General features: G+C 34.0%; 1 protein-coding gene across 14 annotated transcripts; it reads left to right on the plus strand.

Annotated features, from left to right (window-relative positions):
- Window positions 1-561: 561 nt before the first annotated feature.
- Window positions 562-23,173, plus strand: LOC106616652 (probable multidrug resistance-associated protein lethal(2)03659). 14 transcript variants are annotated; one of them, XM_070111328.1, is made up of 14 exons: window positions 562-677; window positions 1,912-1,969; window positions 2,077-2,335; window positions 11,620-11,707; window positions 12,887-12,972; window positions 17,779-17,938; window positions 18,007-18,373; window positions 18,454-18,871; window positions 18,942-19,290; window positions 19,353-20,180; window positions 20,246-20,826; window positions 20,903-21,681; window positions 21,751-22,167; window positions 22,233-23,173. In XM_070111328.1, the coding sequence occupies exons 4-14, from the start codon at window positions 11,631-11,633 to the stop codon at window positions 22,266-22,268; spliced, it is 4,098 nt and encodes a 1,365-aa protein (XP_069967429.1). In that variant the 5' UTR covers window positions 562-677; window positions 1,912-1,969; window positions 2,077-2,335; window positions 11,620-11,630; the 3' UTR covers window positions 22,269-23,173. The 14 variants fall into 14 exon arrangements, with proteins under 14 accessions (XP_069967429.1, XP_069967421.1, XP_069967434.1 ...); XM_070111320.1 differs by having other exon boundaries at window positions 2,089-2,335; XM_070111312.1 differs by having other exon boundaries at window positions 565-719; window positions 1,830-1,969; window positions 2,089-2,335.
- The last annotated feature ends 1,278 nt before the right edge of the window (window positions 23,174-24,451 follow it).

Genomic DNA, 24,451 nt, shown 5'->3' on the forward strand with positions numbered 1-24,451 from the left:
GTATAGGCTTATACTGTCAGAATATATAACTATCGTTTGTGTTGATAATAAGTGACGATAATTTGCCATCACTATTAAATTGAAGAATTTTTGAAATTATCGATAAAATGTTTATATGTAATCGCTCCAATTATTTATAATAAAGAAAAAAGGTTATTGCTTCTTTTCGTATAAAATTATATGTATATATGTAGTTTAGAATTAAACATACTAAAATTTCAGAGATCGGAATACACCATCATAATTATATTTTAAAGCAATAACGTATTTAACGTGTATTATACAAACGACTTCATTGATACGACAGACAGAATTCTGCAATAAAAATTAAATAAGTGATAGTTCTTTTACCTTTACATTTTTTATACCATTAAAATAAGTCCAATAGTTCAAATAAAAACTGAAAAACTCTCTAATATTTATCGCATATTTGCTTAGTGGCGCTTCACTGTATGTTGGATCACATTAGCGCTACGGTTGCTTCCGCTGATGGAACTACCGGCAATGGGGCTGCTTCGTTTTTATTTTCGCGAGTATTTCTCTTTCAGTATTCTCTGTGTGCGACTGCTAGATACACGTGTGCGCGGTTAAATCTGAAAAATTTGCGAGAATAAGAATAGCTACTTTTCAGATTTCATTATTTATATTTTATATTTTTTTTCTTTTCTTATTTTGGTGTATGATGATTTTCATGAAAAAATATATATGCTCAAACACAAGTACATATTTACGTAAATTTCGTAATATACTGAGTAAATAGATTTTTTTTAAATGTTGATGAAAGTAAGGGACGAGGAAACGGAAGTGGTGAATAACACCAGTTTAGTGTTATTTGTGACAGTTATTGATGTAAGACGAAATAATAATATAACAACAAAAAAGAACTAATCGAATACCTACCTATTTCGGTTACTGAAATACGTAGTACTATGTACTTGCCTTTATGTACCAATATATGTATATAAAAGTGTTTGCCATTACTTGTAGGTGTGCATAATATTTACCGGGTTGGTTGCCAAAAAACAGTGTTCTATACCGTCAGTGGTTCTGTGCTATTTCGCTTGTGCTTTTTAAATATGCAGTGTGTATTTGCCTTTGTCGTGTGTCATTAGTTTTGCCGTATGGTGCGTATTATGTGACGTGCTAATGTGACAAAATCATTTGTGTTTGCAGAAAATTGCTGAGTTCAATTAATGTCATGAATTGTATAATAAGTAGAAAAAAATTAAAGAGCAATGCTTAATTATCGAGAGGTCGAAATAAAATAGCTAAATTTAGAGTAAAACAGCATAAATTAATCAATCCGACATACGCACAATTAGTCCAATCGAAATTGGTAGAACTACACTCTTCTTAAGATATTACGACTAATTTATGCGTTTATTTTTTGATTTGTGTCTTCCTTTGCAACAAAAATGTGGTTAATTAAGAATTACAACAGCGTTGAGTAGTACATATTTCTGTCCATAAGAATGCAATTGGCATTTCGCGTTCGGTCATTGGTCGCTATCGCTTTGATTTGTAGACTTGCCTACATATGTACGTATAAATAATTGACTTATATGTGCTCACACCATTTTCAACGTAAGCGTAACCGGCACTGCAGCCGCCAATGTATGTTTCGCTGACCGTGCACAAATGGAAAATTAGTGGAATCAGTGAACATAATTTTTTTTTCATTACTTTTTTTGTCCAATTTATGAACTGTCAGTGGTCACATTTAAATATTTATTCGTACATACATACATACATATGTATGTAGTTGTAAATTTGTGAATGCATAACTTTGAGCATGAAAACCAAATACATATCTATTTACTTTTATATAGTACATACACAAATACATGTTTTAGTCAATATTGGTATGCTTCACTGTTTCCACTTATTTTGCTGTCCATTGAAATCAAACAGCAGCGACAGGTAACAAATATTGCCGGTAGAAAAGCGTAGGACAGCAATATTTATGTAGGTAAGCAACGGCATCGCTAACGAAACATCAAATTATTCGCATATTATACACATACATACATATATGTGAATGAATGAATATTTGCTGTAAAACTTGTATTCACCAAGCGGCGTCTGCAGTAAGCATAGTGCCGATTTCTAAGAAAATATTAGCAGAACAATCGTGTGAATGCAGTTTAATTGGATAAGTGCTGAAAAAAGCAACAAGGGAAAAAAATAAATAAAAGCAAAAACAAAAATAGTGCGTAACTAAATTGGAAAAAGAAGAAGCAGAATAGTTTGTGCCAATAAGAGAACAAATTACATACATATGTATTTGAAAAACTCGACAAACTCACAAATAGAAACGGTAAAAAACATAATAAAGGTAAATATGCTAGTAAATAATAAATATAGTATGTATATAGTTATATTTAAGTATTATATAAAGCAGACGTTCCACTACTTAACTGAGTACAAAGAACACAACTCACTTACTTAGTAATTTTAGAGTATATTTGCGGAGTGAGGGTTGGGGCTTGACGGAGGAGTTATACATACTTGTACATAATATGTGTATACATATTTACATTTGTATAAATGCATTGAGAAATGAAAGTGAATAAGTTAACCCAAGTAGTTTATGCAAGGAGGCTAGAAGAGTGAATGCACCCATTAAATGCATTTTATTTATTATTCATACATATGCATATGTGCATATTATGTGCATATGTATGTAAATATACATACTTGTATATGTAGACACATACATGAGGGTATGTACGAGTAAAATATTTACCGTTATTGTTAGATGCTCTTAGATATGGTCAATATATTGAAATAAATTAAAGAGGTGATGGAAATATTGGAATTCTTGAACAACAAGCATGTTGTCATATTTACAGCATATTATTCTATTATTTCACCAATTAGATTGTATAACTTAGAAGTTGAAAGGTATTTCAAGTTAAAATTTATACCTTACTCAAAAAAAAAACTTAATAGGGGTTTGTGCAAAATTTTATATCAGCATATTTTCATGAATTTTCAAATTTATAATAATTTTGTGAATTTCGTGAAGATATCTTGTCAAATAAAAAAGTTTTCCATACAGAGTTCGATTGGTCAGTTTGTGTGAAAGCTATGTATATGCAATAGTTGTCGGATATCGGCTGTTCCGATGGGCAAAAGACGTGTGCAATATTTCAAGTCGATAACTGAAAAACTGAGTTATTAGTTCGCGTATATATAGACTGACGGACATGGCTAAATCTAGTCAGTTCGTCACGTTATTCATTTATACATATATGTATGTATAACATGAATCGAAACTACTAAGAGTACATACATTCATACATATATATATATATGTATATAAAACCCATTTATGAATATTATATGTATGTATGTTCATGTACATACATATGCATGTTACTAGAAATTGTCTTTTCAGCCACCAAAAAATTATTTATTTTAATTTTACTAGAAAAAGTTCTACTAAATCAATATTTTTATTAATATTATATAATTATATAAACTTAATTTTTTTTTTAAAAATACACTAGTTTTTCTTTTGCAAATGTAATAAAATGCCAAATTTAAAGTGATGTCAGCCCAAGAACGATAGATTTCAAAGAACATATTACGTCATGAGCGAAAATCCAAAACTATCAAACTTTTATAGTATTTGCTAACATACCGATACATATGGCTGTCCTTCTTGTTGCCGGATCTCATGTGGTTGTTGTTGTAGCAACAGATAAAATGCCTCAAGTAATTTTAAAAAATCTTGCCGAATTTAGTTCTCATGACCTTGCTGATATATGTATATAATTTTAATGTTGGTTTATAATAGAGAAAAAATCTCCTGACTTTTTTCCGATGGTCGAGCTTTTCTCGTACAACAAACTTTTTTTTGCTTCTAAGCGATAAATAAAAAATACAACTTCGACCATTTTTAGAAATTCGAAAATTTTCGAAAATTATTGCAATTTATATTTGTTTGCATGATTATGGAAAATATTTATTTTCTCTTAACAGACCGAAGGGGTTTCGCTTGTATTCAGTACAATTGTGAGTGAAAATGTCCTTCTTCATTCGATATTACTGATTTCGTGCAAAAAACAATGTTTGTAAAAAATACAAACAATTTTCTTAAACAAATTCAATTAGAGTCAACATCTCAATCGCTTTAAAGAAGTTATTATTTCTTATTTAATGAAGAAACATACGCAAAAAGAAAAATGTGAAAACTTTCAGTTGATCAAAAGTTATCCGTGTTTTTCTTTTGTCGCGCATCCAAAAATATAAACAAAAAAGCAGCTTTCAAAGGTTTTTCAGCTGTTTAATTAGCCGTTTTCTGAGAAAATTTGCCGTAGTGCCGTATATATATATATATATGTTATATACCATTTGAAAGTCGACACTTTTAAGAACATAAAACCTACTGACACAAATTTGATATTTTGACTTGAGATTTTTTGTTTAAAAATTAGGGTTTTTTTCGATATTAGGTCAGTCTTAGGAGAAAAAATATAAATTTAAATTAAAAAATTCAGTATATTTGGGACACAAGAAGGTTAGTTTCCACCAAATTTCGTGAAAGAAAAAAAATGTTTGTACAAGATAAAAATAAAAAAACCCATAAAGTTGGGTATTGGAATTCTTCACACAAATTTTGAGGTTATGTGAAAAAAGTCTCAATACAAAATTTATAGACCGTTTTATTCTCTACATTATTGCCATATAATTTTTTTTTTAGGGCTCATAGTTTAGTTGGAAATCGAGATAAACCATTCTTAACCCTTAAAAAGTCTGCCACGCCCCTTCCCACCATTTTCCCGTCTTCAGGTCGCCCGTAAATTATTTTTCCCCTAATGTTTGTCATATTTTCCTTCGCCTCCGATGGATTTCAATCTACTATGATTTATTTTTTTTTTTTATCATTTCCAAAAAGTTCTATACTGATCTATAAATGCATATGGTTGTATACACGGTACATAAATATGTATATATGTACATATACCAAAAAAAAATTTTTTTTATTTTTGTCTGTCTGCTTGTACCGGCTAATCTCTGAAACGGCAGAACCGATTCTGATAGACCTTTCACTGGCAGATACGCTACTTTTTCATTTATATTTTGTTAATGTCGTCAAACTCTTGATTCAATTTATTCTTTTAAATTGCTTCCAATTGATGTGTTGGCATTGCAGACGAAAGTCGCACTGATAATTGTGAAGATTTCAATATTTCTTTAAACGTGTGGCTTGTTGATCTTTTAATGCGAATACATTGCTTCTCAATATAGCAATGAAATTGCTTCGAATTTCTAAAAAGTATGATTTAATAATGTGCGAGAGAAAGAAAATAATATAACTTTACATTATAATAATAATTATGCGCATACTTAAACATGCTTCAATGTAAACAAATTTATCTTATACCATATTTGTTGACTCTACTCACATTTTTAAGTAACTGAACGTCATACTCACGAATGGAGGAAGTACGTACATGCATACATACTTATGTAGCGTACGTTTGATGATTGTGCACACACACATACATATGTATGAATGTATGGTTGATATGTGATATATGAATAACCCCTCACATCGATCCCTGCATTGTACTTTAAGCGTGATTTGCGGAACGAACACTTGGTTTTTTGGATTTAACTTAATTAATTCTTGGCGGACTTTGTTATAGTGTTAGTGCGGCCCATTGCTTCTTGAAGTGCTGAGATCTGCTTAAAATTTCATGGAATTTATAGTTTGGTAAAATACCCATACCTATTTCCTTTAATTTTTAATTCATAATATTAGTAAAATGTGCACCATAAACCAACCACCTTGTTTTATGGTCTTGAACAAGATATCTTAAGGAAACTTCGGCGACCATATAAAAAATATACATAAATGATCAGCGTGACGAGCTGAGTAGATTTCATGCATGTCAGTTTTTTTCAGTTTTTGAGATATCGATCAAAAATTTTGCACGCGTCTTCTCTAGGGAAAACTTTTTATTTGAGAATATTTATGTATGTATGTCTTCACGAAATTTGGCACGCTATTATTTCCAAACAAATTGTTCTGATCGGATTGCTATAGCATATAGTTGCCATACAAATTGAACGACCAAACTCTTGTATGGAATTTTTTTTTTATTTGTCAAGGGTATTATTGCTACGTTGCAACCGAAGTTAACATTTTGTCTTGTTTATGACTGCTTCTGTGTTAATGTTAATTTTATGATAACCACAGTGTTTTTAAATAGATTTGTTATCAAATAATTATTTAATTGCAAAAAAATTGCGATTGGGGGTGAACGCGTGGGCATCATTTAGTTGCGATGAATTTCAATTTTCTTTTCAATGTTGCTATGGTTTTCAGATTTTGTTTACTTTATTCATCACATAGACTTTTCTAGCAGGTATACAGGTGCGTCTATTCTAGGTATGGCATATAAAAGTGTATATGAGCATCATTAAATTAATGTTGCAAACAATCATCACTAAAAAAGTATACTTATACAAGTAGTATATAATAATATATACCTATATGTTAGTTAACATGTAAACACTTCATTATTGGATAGCACGCGGTTATAATGTAATTTATTGGGTGTCAAAACAAATCAACATACATACATACATGTTTAATTTGATAACAAAACAGAATATTTAATTTGCTTGTTATAATACGATTATAATTCCGCTTAGCGTGGTGGTTATTTCCCAAGTAGATATTTTTGCAAACATGCGCTGAAGCTTCATTTTTTCCCTAAAATAATTTATACAACGTAAATAAGCTCTTTATTTTCAAATTAAACCGTGCCTAAATCATATTCCTTTTTCAGGTGCATATATGTATATATATATGTATATAACACGGAATTTTTTGATATTTTGTATTAAACAAGTAAACCTATAAATTTGAAAATATTATGTTCTGTTATAAAATTTTCCGCTCTACTAAAAAGGTTTTATTAAGTTTTTCCATAAAAACATCAACCAATGAAGGGGTAGAAAAAAAAAACGTGTTCAAATCCATATCACAAAAACTGTGTATACAGACTGATATGGCTAAATCGACTCAGCTCGTCATTAATTAGGTGTAGTAAAAAGAAATCCATTACTTGAAATGTAATGCTTTAATTATTACTTTTCGTATCCAGCGTTATTCATATGATTCCAAATGGTTTTTTGTGCTCTAGGAAATATTAATATAAGTCATATGCGTTATTGATAAAACTGCCAATTTGATGAAAATGGGAAGCTGTAATGAATACTTAGGCACATACATATGTACATCAATAACACCATCTCGTATTCCTTATAGACTGGTTAGTCAGTCAATTATAAATAACATACTGACAAACAAATACACTATTTTCGCGAAATAGAGTTTCTGGAAAACACATTCATACCATTTAAAATTTAATCGCCTCAATAATAAAGGTCTGACAGAGAACAGTGAACAAATTAGTAGTATCTATTAGAAAATTCGTTTTATATAATTTTAGATTTTCCATCGGTATGACCCACTCGGTTATTCGAATGTTAACTAACTCCTGGTAACGTATATCAGACAGATCTCAAATCGTTCAGTTAAGTTTATACTGTAAATTGTTAAAAAAAATTTATTTCGTAAGCAAAAAAATTTATTTTGTAAGCAAAAAAGTGTCATGCAAACGTAATTAGGAGGCATGCGCTACTATGACGTCAGCAAAACGCATGTATTATCAATATCAACCTTAAATTCGTTAGTTTGAAACTCCCTTTTGATAAAATAAAGCTGTCACTTGATTGATATATCATATATATCAATGAAATACGCAGTTTGCGCCAAAAAGTCGGGGCGTGTGGTATATTCGTGATTAGTTAGGCGCCTATGTGCAGATAAATACTTATATCTTAAAAACAGATATACAAAATTATATAAACTATCAGTATGTAGCACTGATTTTCATTATATTCGCAAGTAAATATATGTTTGTAAATTATTGCATTGAATTTAATATGAACTTTATACAGATTTATTTTTTATTATTTACTCTTCTGGAAATTTTGCAAATAAAACATCCGGTTACATGAAAACGTGCACTGCTTTGTGTATACATACATATAATTCCATGTGAACTAATATCCGGGTGAGAAGAATCTCAAAGCTTTGACTATTACTAAAAAAAAAATAAGAAAACACGTTAACTTCGGTTTCATCGAAGCTATAATACCCTTCACAAATACAAATTGTATGGCAGCTATATGATATAATGATCCGATCTATACAATTTCTTCGGAGATTGCATTATTGCCTTAAATAATAATTCATGCCAAACTTCGTGAAGATACCTTGTCAAATGAAAGAGTTTTCCATACAAGCAATTGATCCCAATCGTTCAGTTTGTATGGCAGCTATATTCTATAGTGGTTCTGATCGCAAGTTCCGACAAATGAGCAGCTTCTTAGTGAGAAAAATACAGGTGCAAAATTTCAGATCGATAGCTTAAAAACTGAGGGATTAGTTTGCATATATACAGACAGCCGGATAGACGGACATGGCTAAATCAACTCAGCTCTTCGTGCTGATCATTTATGTATATATTTTATAGGGTCTCCGACGTTTCCTTCTGGGTGTTACAAACTTCGTGGCAAACTTAATGTACCCTGTTCAGGGTATAAAAAGAGCCCATAAATTGTAGGTTTTTTTTTTAATTTAATGCATTTCTAATTGAATATGATTGCAAAACATCGTGTCGGCAACAGAGATATGGCAGAGGATCTCAACAGCTCTTATGGATTGACTCAACGCATTTTGGTTAAAGTTTTGGGTATGAAGTGTGTCAATGCTAGACTCATATCAAAAACCTGAATCATTTGCAAAAACGACGTCGATTAGAGGTCGCAATATATGCTTGACAAAGAAGGTGAAGACTTTTGTTTATAAATATGACGTCGAAACTGTCTAACGATGAGTGGAAACCAAAAAAACCAAAATTGGCTGTAGGCACTAAAGGCCATCCCATTTGAGGTTTATAACAAGTGTAGGGAAAATTGGATAAAGCGTTGGCATGCTTGTATTAGCTCAGAAGCCTAATTTAAAGCCAATAATAAAGATTTGTATAAAAATACTTAAAAATGTAGTTTTTGTCAGTCCGGGTCAAATTTGATGAGATGGTAAAACCCATAATAATTTAAAAATACATACTTACATACTCGTATAGTCAAATATTAAGGTATATTAGGTTCTTGGACACGAGAATTGAACATCAGTTTCTAATAAACAAAAACTTGAAAGCATTTTCAGATGTCTAGAAAATGACAGTTGAAATGAAACGTATTCCATATATGTATGTATGTAATTTATTTTTATAAATTAACGGTTAACATGCAATTTGGATTTGTGCATTTATTATGTCACAAATCATTACACTTTGTTTGCTTATTTTCTTATTGTTTCGTTGCATTTCATTTCCTCCTTCTCCAATAATACAAGTCAATTAAGATAATTTTCCATTTACTATTGACTCTATTTAATTATATTATAAAATTGTTTATACGTTAGATAGTACTTCAGAGAACATTATTGAGTTCCGTAATTGATTTCTCAATATTTACTCTCGGTTTTTGATCAGTGATAGAAGGGCACGAGTGCTGTTTGCCTTAATGTTCACATCGTTCATTGCAGTTTTTAATTTGGTGTACAAATAAGTACCGCTACTTATATACATACATATATGTAATAGAATTTAAGCTCTAATAGTAATATACTTGCAACTTCTAGAACTAGCTTATTTGACTCAGAAACTTTTCGTCAATACATTTATGTAAATACAAAATTCATAGTGATTTTATCTTATAAAATACTAAAGTAGATCTAGAAGTAGTAGAGAGTGAAGAAAAAAAGTTGTCGGAATATTGCGATAACTTTTACATCACAAATTAGCAAATAATGCGATTTTAAAGATGTTTCTAAGGAACAATGATCACGCTGGGTGGTGAGAATTCCGAGATTCGTTGTCCGGTGGGACTCCCCCTGTCGAAATAATCCAACATTTTTGAAAAGAAACTAAAGTTTTCTATAACAATTCTCAACCCCTTTGTTACACCGCCCAAACTGCAACTTGTATAGTTGTTTCTCAGTTCGCATGGATCCTCAGAATATGAAAAACTTTAGAACATAGAGATATTTTACATGGGTTTCATGGCTTCTAAAATATTGTCCTTAATTCTCAAGTTGATACCAGTAATAGTTTTGGAGGTACATCTTTGAAAAGTTGCGCGCTCGAGGTCAGCTATAAGTCACTTAAAACTTTAAACGCGTTTTTTTCGAACTACTCAACCGATCTTAGTGAAATTATACATAGGTCTTTGAGATATAATTTACAAAGTTTTGCACGAAGCATTTTTTTGTTCAATTACAACTATTTGAAGGAACAAAAAACGTCGATAAATTTTCATCAAAATTTGCATTTTTTTGTAAAACGTCTGCCAAAAATACAATTTGCACTTTATTTGTTTTTCCTCCGTCCAAATATGTATCTTCGGAATAATAAAAAGTTTGAATAAAATATTTCAATTATTATATCAAAAAAAAAAAAAAATTATTGAAAATAGGGCGTGTTTTGCTCTACGAGACCCATGTAACCTCTTAAAATAAACAGCAAACGCCCCAGAGCTCATCACAATCAGCTATTAAGAATTTTCACAAAATTAGTTTTTAACCGATGCAAAAAATATTTGTATATGATTAAATCTATAAACTGCATTATAATTTTAGCACGTATCGAAAGTTGTTCTAGAAAGTTTGCTACAATGATATACCACCAAAATAAACCATGGAAGTATACATTTTTTCACCAGAATTTCTGTTCAAGTTTCAAAGAACTCATCTTTTTACAATGTAGCAATCCAGGACCGTAGAGACAAAATCGGCCCCGGGGATGATTTTAGTGAATTTTTGGAGCAAAAATGATTGCAAAGCACTAAACCTCCCTGAGAACTCCAGGCCAGGGAGGAATTGTCCCAGATCATCCCCACCCCCTTCCCACATTCTTTGACGGACGGACACCAAGTCACTTACTAGATATCGAACAGTCTACAAATTAAATTCTTTACCAAAATTTTCAGTAGTATTGGTGACTAGTAACAGCTTGTGCAATACCCGCCTTAATATAGGCATTGTATGTAAGAATGTATGTCGCTGCTACATTTTAAAGTGAATACGTATGTATGCTTTTATTTACATTGATATTCGTGATGTCAAAACTATTTACGGCCCCTTAAAATTGCTAAAACAATGATGCAGACCAACATAGTTGTATGTATGTAGGTATGTACAAATGTCATTAGTTTGGGACTTTTGTTTATATTCGTCTCTTGGTTTGCAATTTTTGCAACAATCCGGCCATTAAATAAGTTATTGCATTTCGCTGCAACTGGAAATCGCTGTGTTTGCTTCTATATATACACAAATTACATACATACATATGTATGCTTGTATGTATTTCGGTGTAATTCTGTGTTGACGCTTTGCAGTCGCTCAAATTCGCTAGCAGTTTTGTGCAATACATTGTTTATATTTTAACGGCCGTTGTAGCTATCGACACTATTTCCTATATACATACATATTATATGTACTTAATCTTTACTATTTTTCATTAATTTCAGTGTAAAACAGAATGCAGTCAGTGAAAACGAACGATTTGCCGGAGAACCCGCGCGAGCGTGCCAATGGGATATCAGCTCTTTGCTTTTGGTAAGTAAAACGGGATCAATAAACAAGTGATTAATTTGAAGAATATGTGTTAATTTTAACTTAAAGGGCATCTCGACAGGCAATTAAAGATTGCTAAAAGTCTGAATTACTAGCAATATTGCCAATGGAGACTGCACATTGTTAATGTTTAGCAATTGATGTCTAAATACATTTCATGCCATACATTGCTAGCAATGAACTGTTATTTTTGTGGTTTGACAGAGCTGTTTTCATTTATACACAAATTTTGAAGAGGCAACATGTATACATGTACATACATAACTTCTGTCGTATAATGCCAGCCAAGATGGAATGCCAATGTTTTATCTTTTGTTGCGTAAACTGCAATTTAGCAAAGTAATATTCAAAGCATAAATTTTAACAAAACATGGAGAATAGTAATTAAATGCATACATAAATACATTTGTATGCATATGTATTGTTAATATTTTAATGATAATTATTAGCATATGTAAATATCATTGCTCATATTTAATTATTGAATTGGTAAATAAACTTTATGCAACAAGTATCAGTCTTAAAATATGATACCTTATTTTTCCAAAAAATATATTTGTATTTTTTTTTAAATTAACTAAATTAACATTTTTCTACTTTTTTCTTTCTCCACATAAATTTTTGTCATTCTCATAAAATTCTGTTACACTGTCTGTACAGCGTTATTTATAACGCGAGTAACGGACAAAGAACCCAATTAAAGGAAAATGTGACTAATTTAAAATAAAATGTTCATACCAACGAAATTTTTACGATTATGGTAACATAGGTATAGTTACAAACCACGCGTTGATATTAATTACCTTTGGAAATCTCTGACAAAAAATTTACCACTCTTAAAACTCAAGTTCTTATCTGCATTTTTTGAAATGTCAAGGAGTTGACTGTAAAAGTTTCAAAATGCTCTGCCATTCTGAGAGTTATGTTAGAAAGATATATATACTTCCTACCGAAGAGTCTTACATATTTGAGAATCACTAACACTCTGCATAAATAACCGAAAATGTTGTGTTATTATGAAATGGAATGTGTATGTCAAATAGTGACTTATTTTGAATTTTGCTCTTCTTTGATTTATATTTATATATATATTATGTATTATTATAAAGTTATATTTTTATTATTATTATAGAATATGCTTCTGTTTTCTCATTTCTTTAGGTATACGTTACCCATATTTTTCAAAGGTCGTAAAAAGACTCTCGACACCAAAGATTTATATAAAGCGTTGACGGTGCATAAATCAGGTGAGTTTATATAATTTTTTTTTTTGGAAATTATGACCAAAAATTCATTAATATCCGCTTTCATACCATTTGAGAAATTACCATTAAGCCATGCCCTTATATTATATATCTACCGTCTGAATATATTCTAATATTATATTAACTTATTGACTTACGTATTTTTAAAATAGTATGCTGCTAAGCGTGTTAAGTACACTCAGTACATATTAATGCAGCAAATAGAGTTTAACTAATTAGTAATGTGCTAACGGAAAAAAATGTGGGACTAAATCGTAAAAAAAAAGCAATAAAATAATTATGAATGCATTTGCACTCAGTAGCGGGGCAACATTGTTTGTGTAATACTTTTAGTGGAATCTAGATTGTCTTTACAATTTATTTATTTACTTATATTTCATTGAAGCTAGCATTTGTTTTTTATTTGCGTATGTTTTTGTGTATTGTCTGCTCCAATTTTTCAGTTCAGTAGTAAGTTAGACCGCGTGTACGTACATATAGTACATTTAAATGTATCACTATTCTACACAGTTTAATAAACATACGTAACAGAGGACAGTGTCTCCGATAAAAAATTTTTTCCTACTAACATTCCTAACCTCAATCAAGCCCTGGTGAGTCCCTTAAACTTTATTGAGAAAAACTTTTTCAAACAGAAATTACTATGGACATGTCGCCAGCTATTGAGTTTAAAAAATGCTCAATAATATTTGAATTTCAGGTTATCGCGGGATAGGTAATCCATCATGTACAGTTTTTCAATGGCTGAATACATTTATTTATAGTATAGTTATGTGAAAATATCGTTGAATTTTTACAATTTCCAACCAACAGTGTTGCTGAAATACATATGTATTTTTTCGGCTTTTTTTTATTATTTTTTAAATTAAGAACGCAAATCTACAGAATAATTTTTTTTTAAATAGAAATAATGTATGAAGCTAATTTGAATTTGGATTCATCGGTGTAGCTCTGATAACGTATACATACATATGTATGTATGTATGCTCCATAATGCCAAATTGTTTTTTATTCAAGTTGTTGAATTTATACCATTCGTATATAGAATTGTTTAATTGAACTAAATTGGTTTGTTTATAAATGACGTCGAACAACGCCGCACAACGCTTCAAGTAATTTAATTTTTTTTGCCTGCAAGTCAAGACAATGTTAATTACAATATAATGAATTCGATGCGAGACCTACAAATACATGCATTATTATAAATGAATAAAGAAGTATTTGTTTCTTCTTATATGCGTCCCACTTCTCCGTTATTCATTCAGTTAAATAATTATACTCATGGGATCAGAGTTTCATTTTATTCTTAACATGAAATAAAATAGTAGCGTCATCTCTAGTACTGTTGGTTAAATCAGCGTAGCTGAAGGGATTTTCTTACCTCGAGCACGTTCCAAAAACTTGTTTTGTCACCTCAAATGAGTGTTCTTCAAAAAAGTCTATGTTAACTGTCGCATTCTGATTGAACTCAAGCTTTGAGATGTAAGCAAATAAATCGGTATCTTTTCTTTTAAAGGGAATATCGTGCTCTCCAACAAAGCACGACAAGTTCAGCCAGCAACTATTAGTAGTTTCTTCATCTTCAACGCTTTTTCACCTCTGCCAGTCTCCACAAACTGCGGACTCAGACCATAAAAAAATCGAAATTAGCTATAAACAGTTCTAACACTCGCTGTCGCTTAGTATGCATTACCAAAATATAATAGGAAAAGTGTTAATAAGGCTCGGATGCTATTATACCCTTCACAAATAAACATGTTTGCCATAAAAGAACTTGATTTTGATCATTCAGTTTGTATGACAATTCTATGCTAAAGTGGTTTAAAATCGTCAAGACTATGGGTGAATGAAGTGAAGACGAGATTATTTCTCGCTGAAGTAATTTGGAAGAATGCTGCCAAACTGACAGATCTTGGTCGTATAAAAATCAAAGTCTGTTCCGGTTTGAGTTGCAGAAGCGCGTTCGATGTCAACATCGTCTTGACTCGACCTCACTTGTAGTTTCGAATTGGCGCTTATTTGCCAAACATGAACTGAACTCTGACTCGGCATTATACTCGTATAATATTATTGATTTTTGTATAAGTCCCACGTCTCAGAAGCTAGAAATCTTTAGCACAGTCATCATTATAAACCTAAGATGCAGTGAGATATATGACAAAGATAAAGAATAATGACTCCTAATGTTTTCTAATTCAGATGGTAGAGTCAATTATTTCACCAGATTACTATGGCATAAGAGCCAGTTTCGTAATAAAAGTATTCCTCTTTAGGTAATCTTAACCAAATAGAACTTACATGCTTTAGTTATTTAGATAGTCAAAGTTCCTTGCTTGATTTTGATTTAAGCATTTTTAAGCAGCAAGTTAAGGTTCTCGAATTTACTTTTCTCCCCTGAGCAATAGCGCTGAATACAGCTTAAACTATTATGTAGATGTATATGTAATTATTTATTTAAGAATAATTACAAAATTAAACATACATATAGATATATTGTATGTACTGTGTAATATAACAATAAACTCTTATCGTTGTAGTGATAAGAAATTTTTTAATTACAGTGAAATGAATTTTGTTTATGCTGAGCTTATTTGCATGGCTAGCTTTTTGCATATTTGAATATGTATGTATGTATGTATGTAAGGATATAAAAAATACATTACAAGTATATTTACTTTTAGCTTTTCGAGTGAGTTGTATTTTTTGCTGATTGTTGTTGACCATTTTTGTTCCCTAGCGAAATGCACACGCACATACATACATATGTACAAATGTGCTTATTTGATTTTAGGTGTCATAAACCTTGCCAACAAAGAATATTTTCATCATTTCTACATTTGCATGCATTCACATACTGGTTAGTTCGTTAATTACACTGTACTCCCATAACAGTTGGCAACACTTCAAACAACTAAACTATCATCCAAACCAAATTAAATGTCACCTGCTGCATGGAATATATTCGCAAATCTAACCTTCTAGGAAAATCGGTCCGTTGAACATAAACAGTAGTTTGCAGTCTTTTAGTTTTATTCGCAACAAATTATTGCTAGGCCGTAGTAGTGAATATGAAATAGGCAGGATGCTACGTTCTTCCAGTTGCAAGAAACATATTACGTCCTTTTATTCGAATCATTTTCCGAATCTACATTGATTAACTGAGCAGCTTCGACCAGGATCTGTCTTCAAACATGGAATATCGATTTACTCCCACGAAAATATGTATATATGTCGAAAACCTTATACTAAATGAGTTATGACGAGTGCTGTCAGCAGTCTTCATTGTCTTACCACATTTTTTTAAAAAAAATCTAGACGAGTTTTACGAAAGTTTTGAGCCTGATCGATTTACTCTATAGCGTTACTTTTGCCATGTCAAACTAACACGCCAGTTAATTAAAACAGAAACATATGTATGTGTATGAGTACATACATACATATTTAAACAAATGTTTTCGTATGTTTGCCGGCCGGGTAGCTCGTAGCAAAACAGATAGAAAAAATATAATAGCTAAACAACCAAAATAGTGTCTAATACATATGTACGATAACAAACATATGGTGAATGTCAAGTTCAAACGTGATTAAATTTGCAGACGTGCGCCAAATTAGTTGAAGCTCCGTAGGAAACTTAAGTAATTAAGATCTGGGTATTAAACCTTCACAAGCCACACTGGGGTATAAGACACCATAAATCACGCCTTTAATATATAAATATTCTATATGGCAAAATATTCCCAAGAGTATGTTATATTATATTTAAATAACTATAATATTTACTGTATACGTTACATATGTATGTATTAAAGAAGATCAGCATACAGCAAAATCTCGATTATTCGGATCTTCTTTGACCAGTCCTTTTTATACACTGAACAGGGTATATTAAGTTTGCCACGAAGTTTGTAACGCCCAGATGGAAATGTCGGTGACCCTATAAAATATATGCATAAATGATCAGCAAGATGAGCTGAACTGATTAAGCCATGTCCGTCTGTATGTCTGTTGGCTGTATATATACGAACTAGTCCCTCAGTTTTTAAGCTATCGATCTGAAATTTTGCATCTGTCCTTTTCTCACCAAGAAGCTGCTCATTTATCGAAACGGCCGGTATCGGACCTCAATAGCATATAGCTGCCATATAAACTGAACGACAGTAAACAAGTGCTTTTATGGAAAACTCTTTCACGAGGCATCTTCACGAAGTTAAGCACGAGTTATTGTTTAAGCCAACAATGTATGGTATTCTCCGAAGTAATTGTTTAGATCAGTTCATTTTATCTTATAGCTGCCATACAAATCGAAATCAAGTTTTTGTAAGGAACCCTTGTATTTTTGAAGGGTATTATAGCTTTGGTGCAACCGAAGTTAACGTTTTATCTTGTTTAATGTTCACTTCAGTGTTGTACTAGCACTTATTAACCTGCTGAATCTGGCAAATGATCATAATGCACAGTATTTAGAGAATACGTGGTTTTATTAGTCTCGAAATATTTTTTGGTGCTCAAAACGTTGACTCTAATCCTAGAATAAAATCTCGGAACATTTCTCCTAATCGTAAATTTTTATTGAATGTTAGAGGGTTCGTAGAATTTTTGCATCTTGTGCGAGACGTTGATCAAATTAGAGTTCTGAAGATGCCCAGTGTTATAACCTTCAATACTAGAGGTCGAAGTTTAGAAAACTATTTAAGCCACAGCGTGTTGCAAGCCAATAAAATAATATAGATTTGCTACCACTTATTACAAAGTTAATATCTAAGAATGCTACCTGTTATATTATCACAGAAACCCTTGGTAATGATATGTGTGCATCATGGGAGCAGGAATTGAAGGGCAAGTCGACAACGAAGAAGGAACCGAGCCTGCTGAAAGCCACAATCCGTGTATTTGGTTGCCGTTATGCGCTCTTGGGTCTAGTCCTGCTGATACTTGAATTGGGTCTCAGGTGAATATCATGAGCAGCGTTAATATTTTTACTCGCATAACAATTAATTGTGTGTTTATGCTTTTTAGAGCTTTACAGCCACTTTTTTTACTGGGTCTAATTGCGTACTACTCGAAAGGGGAAGACAACATAAACACGGCTTACCTCTATGCAGCCGGTCTAATACTTTTTAGTGCTATAAATGTGATCATCATGCATCCCTACATGCTGGGCACCATGCACGTAGGCATGAAGATACGTGTAGCTATGTGCAGTATGATTTATAGAAAGGCGCTCCGCTTGAGTCGCACGGCCTTGGGTGAGACCACTGCCGGGCAGGTTGTTAATTTGATATCGAATGATGTGGGTCGCTTGGATTTGGCGATGATTTTCGTACACTATCTCTGGCTTGGCCCAATTGAGACAATCTTTATCACCTACTTAATGTCCATAGAGGTGAGTTACCTGACTACATTCTGGCTTCGCGACTTCTAAATATTTACATCATAAACTTTTGCGTCTTTGCTTAATTACAGATCGGTGTTGCGGCCACTTTCGGTGTGGCCTTCATGTTGCTCTTTATTCCGCTTCAAGGTTGGCTGGGCAAGAAGACGTCAGTGTTACGCTTGCGTACCGCTTTGCGCACGGACGAGCGTGTGCGCATGATGAACGAAATCATCTCCGGCATACAGGTGATCAAAATGTATGCGTGGGAACTACCATTCGGCAAGATGGTGGCCTACGCGCGCAGAAAGGAAATCAATGCTATACGTAAGGTGTCGTATATACGTGGTGTGCTGCTATCGTTCATCATGTTTCTGACGCGTGTCTCCGTTTTTCTCAGTTTGGTTGGTTATGTGCTGCTGCAAAAGGTGCTGACGCCGGAGAAGGCTTTCGTCATTACAGCTTATTATAATATTTTGCGCACCACAATGACCGTTTTCTTCCCACAAGGTATTGTGACTTAAGGAAATAGATGATTGTGAACAAGTAGAAATTTTAAACACTCATTAATTTCCTAAAGGTATTTCCCAGTTGGCTGAGGCCTTGGTGTCTATTAAACGCATACAAAATTTCATGCTATACGAAGAGACTGACATCGTTGATAAATCCGTCGATAATCCCAACTATCCTGGCAGTAACCAATCCACCGTTGTGAAAGACGATGAAAAGGCACTGAATAGCAGGGAGACAGAAAAGACGTTTGCATCCAATGGACACGCAACATTGTCGGAAGCTGGCATTGTAATGAGCAATGTGAAGGCTAAATGGGATTCTAACGCATCGGAATACACATTGGACGATGTGAATTTGCGCGTGCAACCCGGCACATTGGTTGCAATTATCGGACCAGTGGGTTCGGGAAAATCGAGGTGACTTCCAGTTTGCAAAAAATTTACAAGTATATAATATGTGTATGTATTTTCCCCTGCAGTTTAGTACAAAGCATACTCGGTGAATTGCGACCTGAGTCGGGCACGATAAAGGTGAATGGCACTTTCTCCTACGCCTCGCAAGAACCTTGGCTTTTTACCGGCACCGTACGTCAGAATATACTCTTTGGTCAGCCAATGAATCGACGTCGCTATCAGCAAGTGGTAAAGAAATGCGCGCTGGAACGTGATTTCGAGCTACTACCCTACGGCGACAAAACGATTGTGGGCGAACGTGGTGCTTCACTATCTGGTGGACAGAAGGCACGTATTAGTTTGGCGCGCGCAGTATACCGCGAAACCTCAATCTATTTGCTGGACGATCCATTGAGTGCGGTAGACACACACGTGGGCCGTCATCTCTTCGATCAGTGTATGCGCGGTTTTTTGCGCGAACACATCGTGGTGCTGGTCACACATCAATTGCAGTTCCTACAGCAGGCCGATCAAATTGTTATCATGGAAAAGGGACGCGTAAGCGCCGTTGGTACATATGACTCATTGCGTGAATCCGGTTTAGATTTTGCAAATCTCTTGGCTGATCCTGAAAGAGAGGAGGCGGTGGAGGAGAAGTCACGCTCGCGCTCCAGTAGCAAGGTTTATAGCAATCGCCGAAATAGTGAGGCCTCTCTGAATTCTGTAGCAGACTCATTTGTCGAAGATACACCAATGCAGCAGCAAGAGACACAAGAGCAGGGCAAAATCGGTTTGGAATTATATCAGAAATATTTCCGAGCCGGTGGCGGTTTTCTAACATTTTTTATCATGCTGTTTTTCTGTGTATTGGCGCAGGTGCTCGCTTCAGGCGGTGATTGGTTCCTGTCATATTGGTAAATGTATATGTATAACCATCGATTGAAACATCAACTTATGTTAAGCTCTTTATCGTTTGCAGGGTCGCCAAAAAGGGGCGCGATGGTAGGATGTATTCAGCTAAAATCAATGACACACACATCGATGACACTTTCGATAGTTTCAACGATACTACTACGCTGCCACCAACAGCGTTGCCCGAACCGGAGTCGAAATTCATGACTATGCTTCGGGATGTAGGTATTGACATGGATGCTGAAATGCTGGATATTTCCATATTTACCGGTATAACATTGGCCACGGTCGTCATTACGCTCGCACGTAGTTTTCTTTTCTTCAATGTGGCCATGAAAGCTTCCACTAATCTGCACAACTCCATGTTCCGCGGTATTACGCGCGCTGCGATGTACTTTTTCAACACAAATCCCACCGGTCGCATATTGAATCGTTTCTCCAAAGATATGGGTCAGGTAGATGAGATATTGCCATCGGTTATGATGGATGTTGTACAGATATTCCTTTCTCTTTTCGGCATTGTAATTGTTATTGCCATTGTGAATCCGATCTTCCTAGTACCAACAGCTATACTGGCAGTATTCTTCTACTACTTGAGATCGTTCTACTTGAAGACGTCTAGGGATGTTAAGCGATTGGAGGCAATAAGTAAGTAATGTTAGAGGAATTCCCTACCAATATCAAATTTGGACAGTAAAATATTTATTATTGCATATTAATTTAGCGCGCTCACCCATCTACTCCCACATGGCTGCCTCGCTTTCTGGCTTGCCGACGATACGCGCTTATGGCGCTCAACGCGTGCTCATCTATGAGTTCGACAACTATCAGGATCTGCACAGCTCCGCATTTTATTTGTTCATCTCCACGTCACGCGCCTTCGGCTACTGGCTTGACTGCTGCTGCATTGTCTATATTGCCATAATAACACTGAGTTTCTTCCTCTTTCCACCGGTGAATGGCGGCGATGTGGGCTTGGCCATCACACAGGCCATGGGCATGACGGGCATGGTGCAATGGGGCATGCGTCAATCAGCTGAGTTGGAGAACACCATGACGGCAGTGGAGCGTGTAGTTGAGTATGATGACATCGAGCCGGAGGGCGAGTTGGAATCGTCTGCCGATAAAAAACCACCAAAAACCTGGCCTGAAGAAGGTAAAATCGTCTTCGATGAATTAAGTCTGCGCTACTTCCCTGATCCAAAGGCAGAATATGTGTTGAAATCACTAAATTTTGTGATCAAACCACGCGAAAAAGTGGGTATAGTGGGACGCACAGGTGCGGGCAAGTCATCGCTCATCAACGCGCTTTTCAGGCTCTCATACAATGATGGTTCGATTGTTATCGACTCACGTGACACGAAAGACATGGGTTTGCATGATTTGCGCAGCAAAGTCTCAATCATACCACAAGAGCCGGTGCTCTTTTCCGGCACCATGCGCTACAATTTGGATCCATTCGATGAGTATTCGGATGCCAAATTGTGGGAGGCGCTTGAAGAGGTGAGTATGGTTTCTTGATTACTGTTAGCAATTGCTAAAATAGCTTGTGTTTTTATCCGCTTCACAAAGGTTAAATTGAAGAATGTCGTTGCCGAGTTGCCAAGTGGTTTGCAAAGTAAAATCTCCGAAGGCGGCGCCAACTTCAGTGTTGGTCAACGCCAATTAGTCTGCTTAGCACGCGCCATATTACGTGAAAATCGTGTTTTGGTATTAGATGAGGCTACCGCGAATGTGGATCCGCAAACGGATGCGCTCATCCAGTTAACAATCAGGGATAAATTCAAATATTGCACTGTACTTACAATCGCCCACAGATTAAACACGGTTATGGACTCGGATAAAGTGTTAGTCATGGACGCTGGGCAAGTGGTGGAGTTCGGAACACCGTATGAGCTCTTAACAAAGAGCGAAGTGAAGATCTTCTACGGCATGGTACAGCAAACGGGCAAGTCAACGGCTGAGAATCTAACTAAAGTTGCGCAGAAAGTAAGTGAACGCCGTGGTTAATCCAACATAAAATAATAATAATAATTAATAATGAATTTTTGCAGGCATACGAATTGAACTTGAAATCGAAAATGGAATAACAGGGTTGCTGAGTCTAGCAACTAAGAATTGTACTAAATTTGAATGAGTTTGCCAAGCGAAAGCGCCTCTTTATATTATTATAGCGGTATTTTGTGAATGTATTAACTTCGTCACACATGCACATTAGTATCTTTGGACTTTTGAAAAAACAACTTGTTACTCGTGATTGCCCTTTAAGCCAGCCTTTCAAACGTTAAGAGTGTATATATGTATGTATTAATGCTAATATGTAAATTTATTTGATTTGCGTTTGTCAAAAGTCCACACCAATCCGATATAGTGCATACAAATAGTCGCTACACACATGTACATGCATACATAAACACATAGTTAGGGTAGCGCGTACTTTTAAGCACAACTTCTGTAAACTGGTAATTCTAATTTTTAATTATTTTATTTTACCGCTATTATTTTTAGTTATTGTAAATGTTAAAGTGATTTTGTGTTATAGCTTTAAGTAAATAAGTACATACATACATACCTACATGTGTCATTTTTAACATGCAGCACTGAAGTGTCATTTACGATCAACATATGTACATACATATATATATATATATATAATTCCATAAGCATATATCATATATTTTATAGAAAATGTATTTGCCCTTTTTTGTATTTGTATTTGTATAACAATACAAGTTAACGTACAGCGAAATGCTATTTCTTATGATAACTAAAATTCATTTAAAAAAATTGAAAAAATTAATGAAACAATAAATATTAACTATGTACAATAAACAATAAATTGAAAATGTGCCTTTACATATGTATGTAAGTTTATAAGTAACAAAATTTCCAATTTATGTATATTATGTATACGGAAAATGAAATAGTTTGTGAAAAATGTACTGTTGATTCCATTGCAAATAAACGTCCGAAATTTGAAATAATCAAACTATAACTGTAAATGTGTAATTTTTTGGTTTTAATGCTGCAAAAAGTACTAGAAACTTTGAAGTAAATTATTCTTATACCGTGATTTTTCAAAGCAATGAACTTCATCGGGTAGATCGTTTTCGAATGAACACTTTCTCGAATATGTCGTTGGTGAGGATGTTACCGTTAGCGACGATCAGTATAGAACTAGTTTTTATGACAGTCGTGTACGCGCTACGGAAAGCGTTCCTTCACGAACTGCGTATAACCAAATATTGAATAATGTTAAGTTGTATAAACGTTTGTGGAAGTTATATATATACATCTCGAAGCACGTTTTTTATAATAGTTGGAGGGACAAACCCAACCCCAAAGTTTACCCAAAACAAATAATTCTTTCTAAATAATGCTATAGAAGTTATACTTGTAATTTCTCGCCTTAATAATTCAAGAACTTTAAAAATATAGGTTTGACTGAGATATACAACATAGCACATCCATATATGTTTGCTTCTTGTCCAACTTATAATTCATCTATTCAACACAGAACAGTACAGCAAATACAAACACAACAAACTGGCTACTTGCGCATACCTCGCATGTGGCAACACTTGTCAGCGCTGAGCAAAACAAAACAATGATAAAAATCTACAACGCCAACGACAAGCCGTCACTGACAGTTTGTTTTTTGTTTTGATTACTGCCACTGCACCAACGTTCAAAATTCACTGCACAAAATTCCCATCAAAAAAATTAAAGAAAAAGAAATCGAATCAATTTCAAGCACGAATAAAAATGTCTAAATAAGTTCGTGAAATATTCTAAATTGTGAGCGAAATAAATGCACGCGACTCACAAAAATTAGGTGAGCAGAAGTAGCGCCTAAAATCATGCTACGGAGCAATTGCGATGCGCCATTGAATAATTAAACAAATAAAAGCCAAGCAAAACGTTGTGTTCTTTTATTGAAAGTGAAGCGAAAGCCGAAAATAGCGGAAGAGTGAACGGAAATAGTGCTGCATACTCAGCACACAATAATCATTTATGATATAAATAAATAAAAGGTCGCGAGTGAATATGAAATAAGCGAAGCAATTGATTTTATATTGCGTATTTGCTCCCAATGCAAGAGGGTGGAAAATTCAATAATTCGATTCGATCAGCAGCCATGACTCTGACGATTGTTGGTATTGGTATTTGTGGTAGGGCAGGGTGTCAGGCGCTGTGTTAGTGCGCGCCTGACACAGGTCGTGAGGCAGGTGATTGCGATTGACATTGGGGGATGAGTGATTAGTGCTGAATT

This window comes from Bactrocera oleae, chromosome 2 (genome assembly GCF_042242935.1).
Source record: "Bactrocera oleae isolate idBacOlea1 chromosome 2, idBacOlea1, whole genome shotgun sequence".
In the NCBI taxonomy this organism is placed as follows: Eukaryota; Metazoa; Arthropoda; class Insecta; order Diptera; family Tephritidae; genus Bactrocera; species Bactrocera oleae.

What these genes read in the sequence shown, in the direction of transcription:
- LOC106616652 (XM_070111328.1), top strand. Translation starts at nt 11,631, where the DNA reads ATGCAGTCAGTGAAAACGAACGATTTGCCGGAGAACCCGCGCGAGCGT. An exon ending in GTTGACGGTGCATAAATCAG is followed by an intron (nt 12,973 to 17,778) that starts GTGAGTTTATAT and finishes ATATTATCACAG; the next exon opens with AAACCCTTGGTAATGATATG. An exon ending in TAACTAAAGTTGCGCAGAAA is followed by an intron (nt 22,168 to 22,232) that starts GTAAGTGAACGC and finishes GAATTTTTGCAG; the next exon opens with GCATACGAATTGAACTTGAA.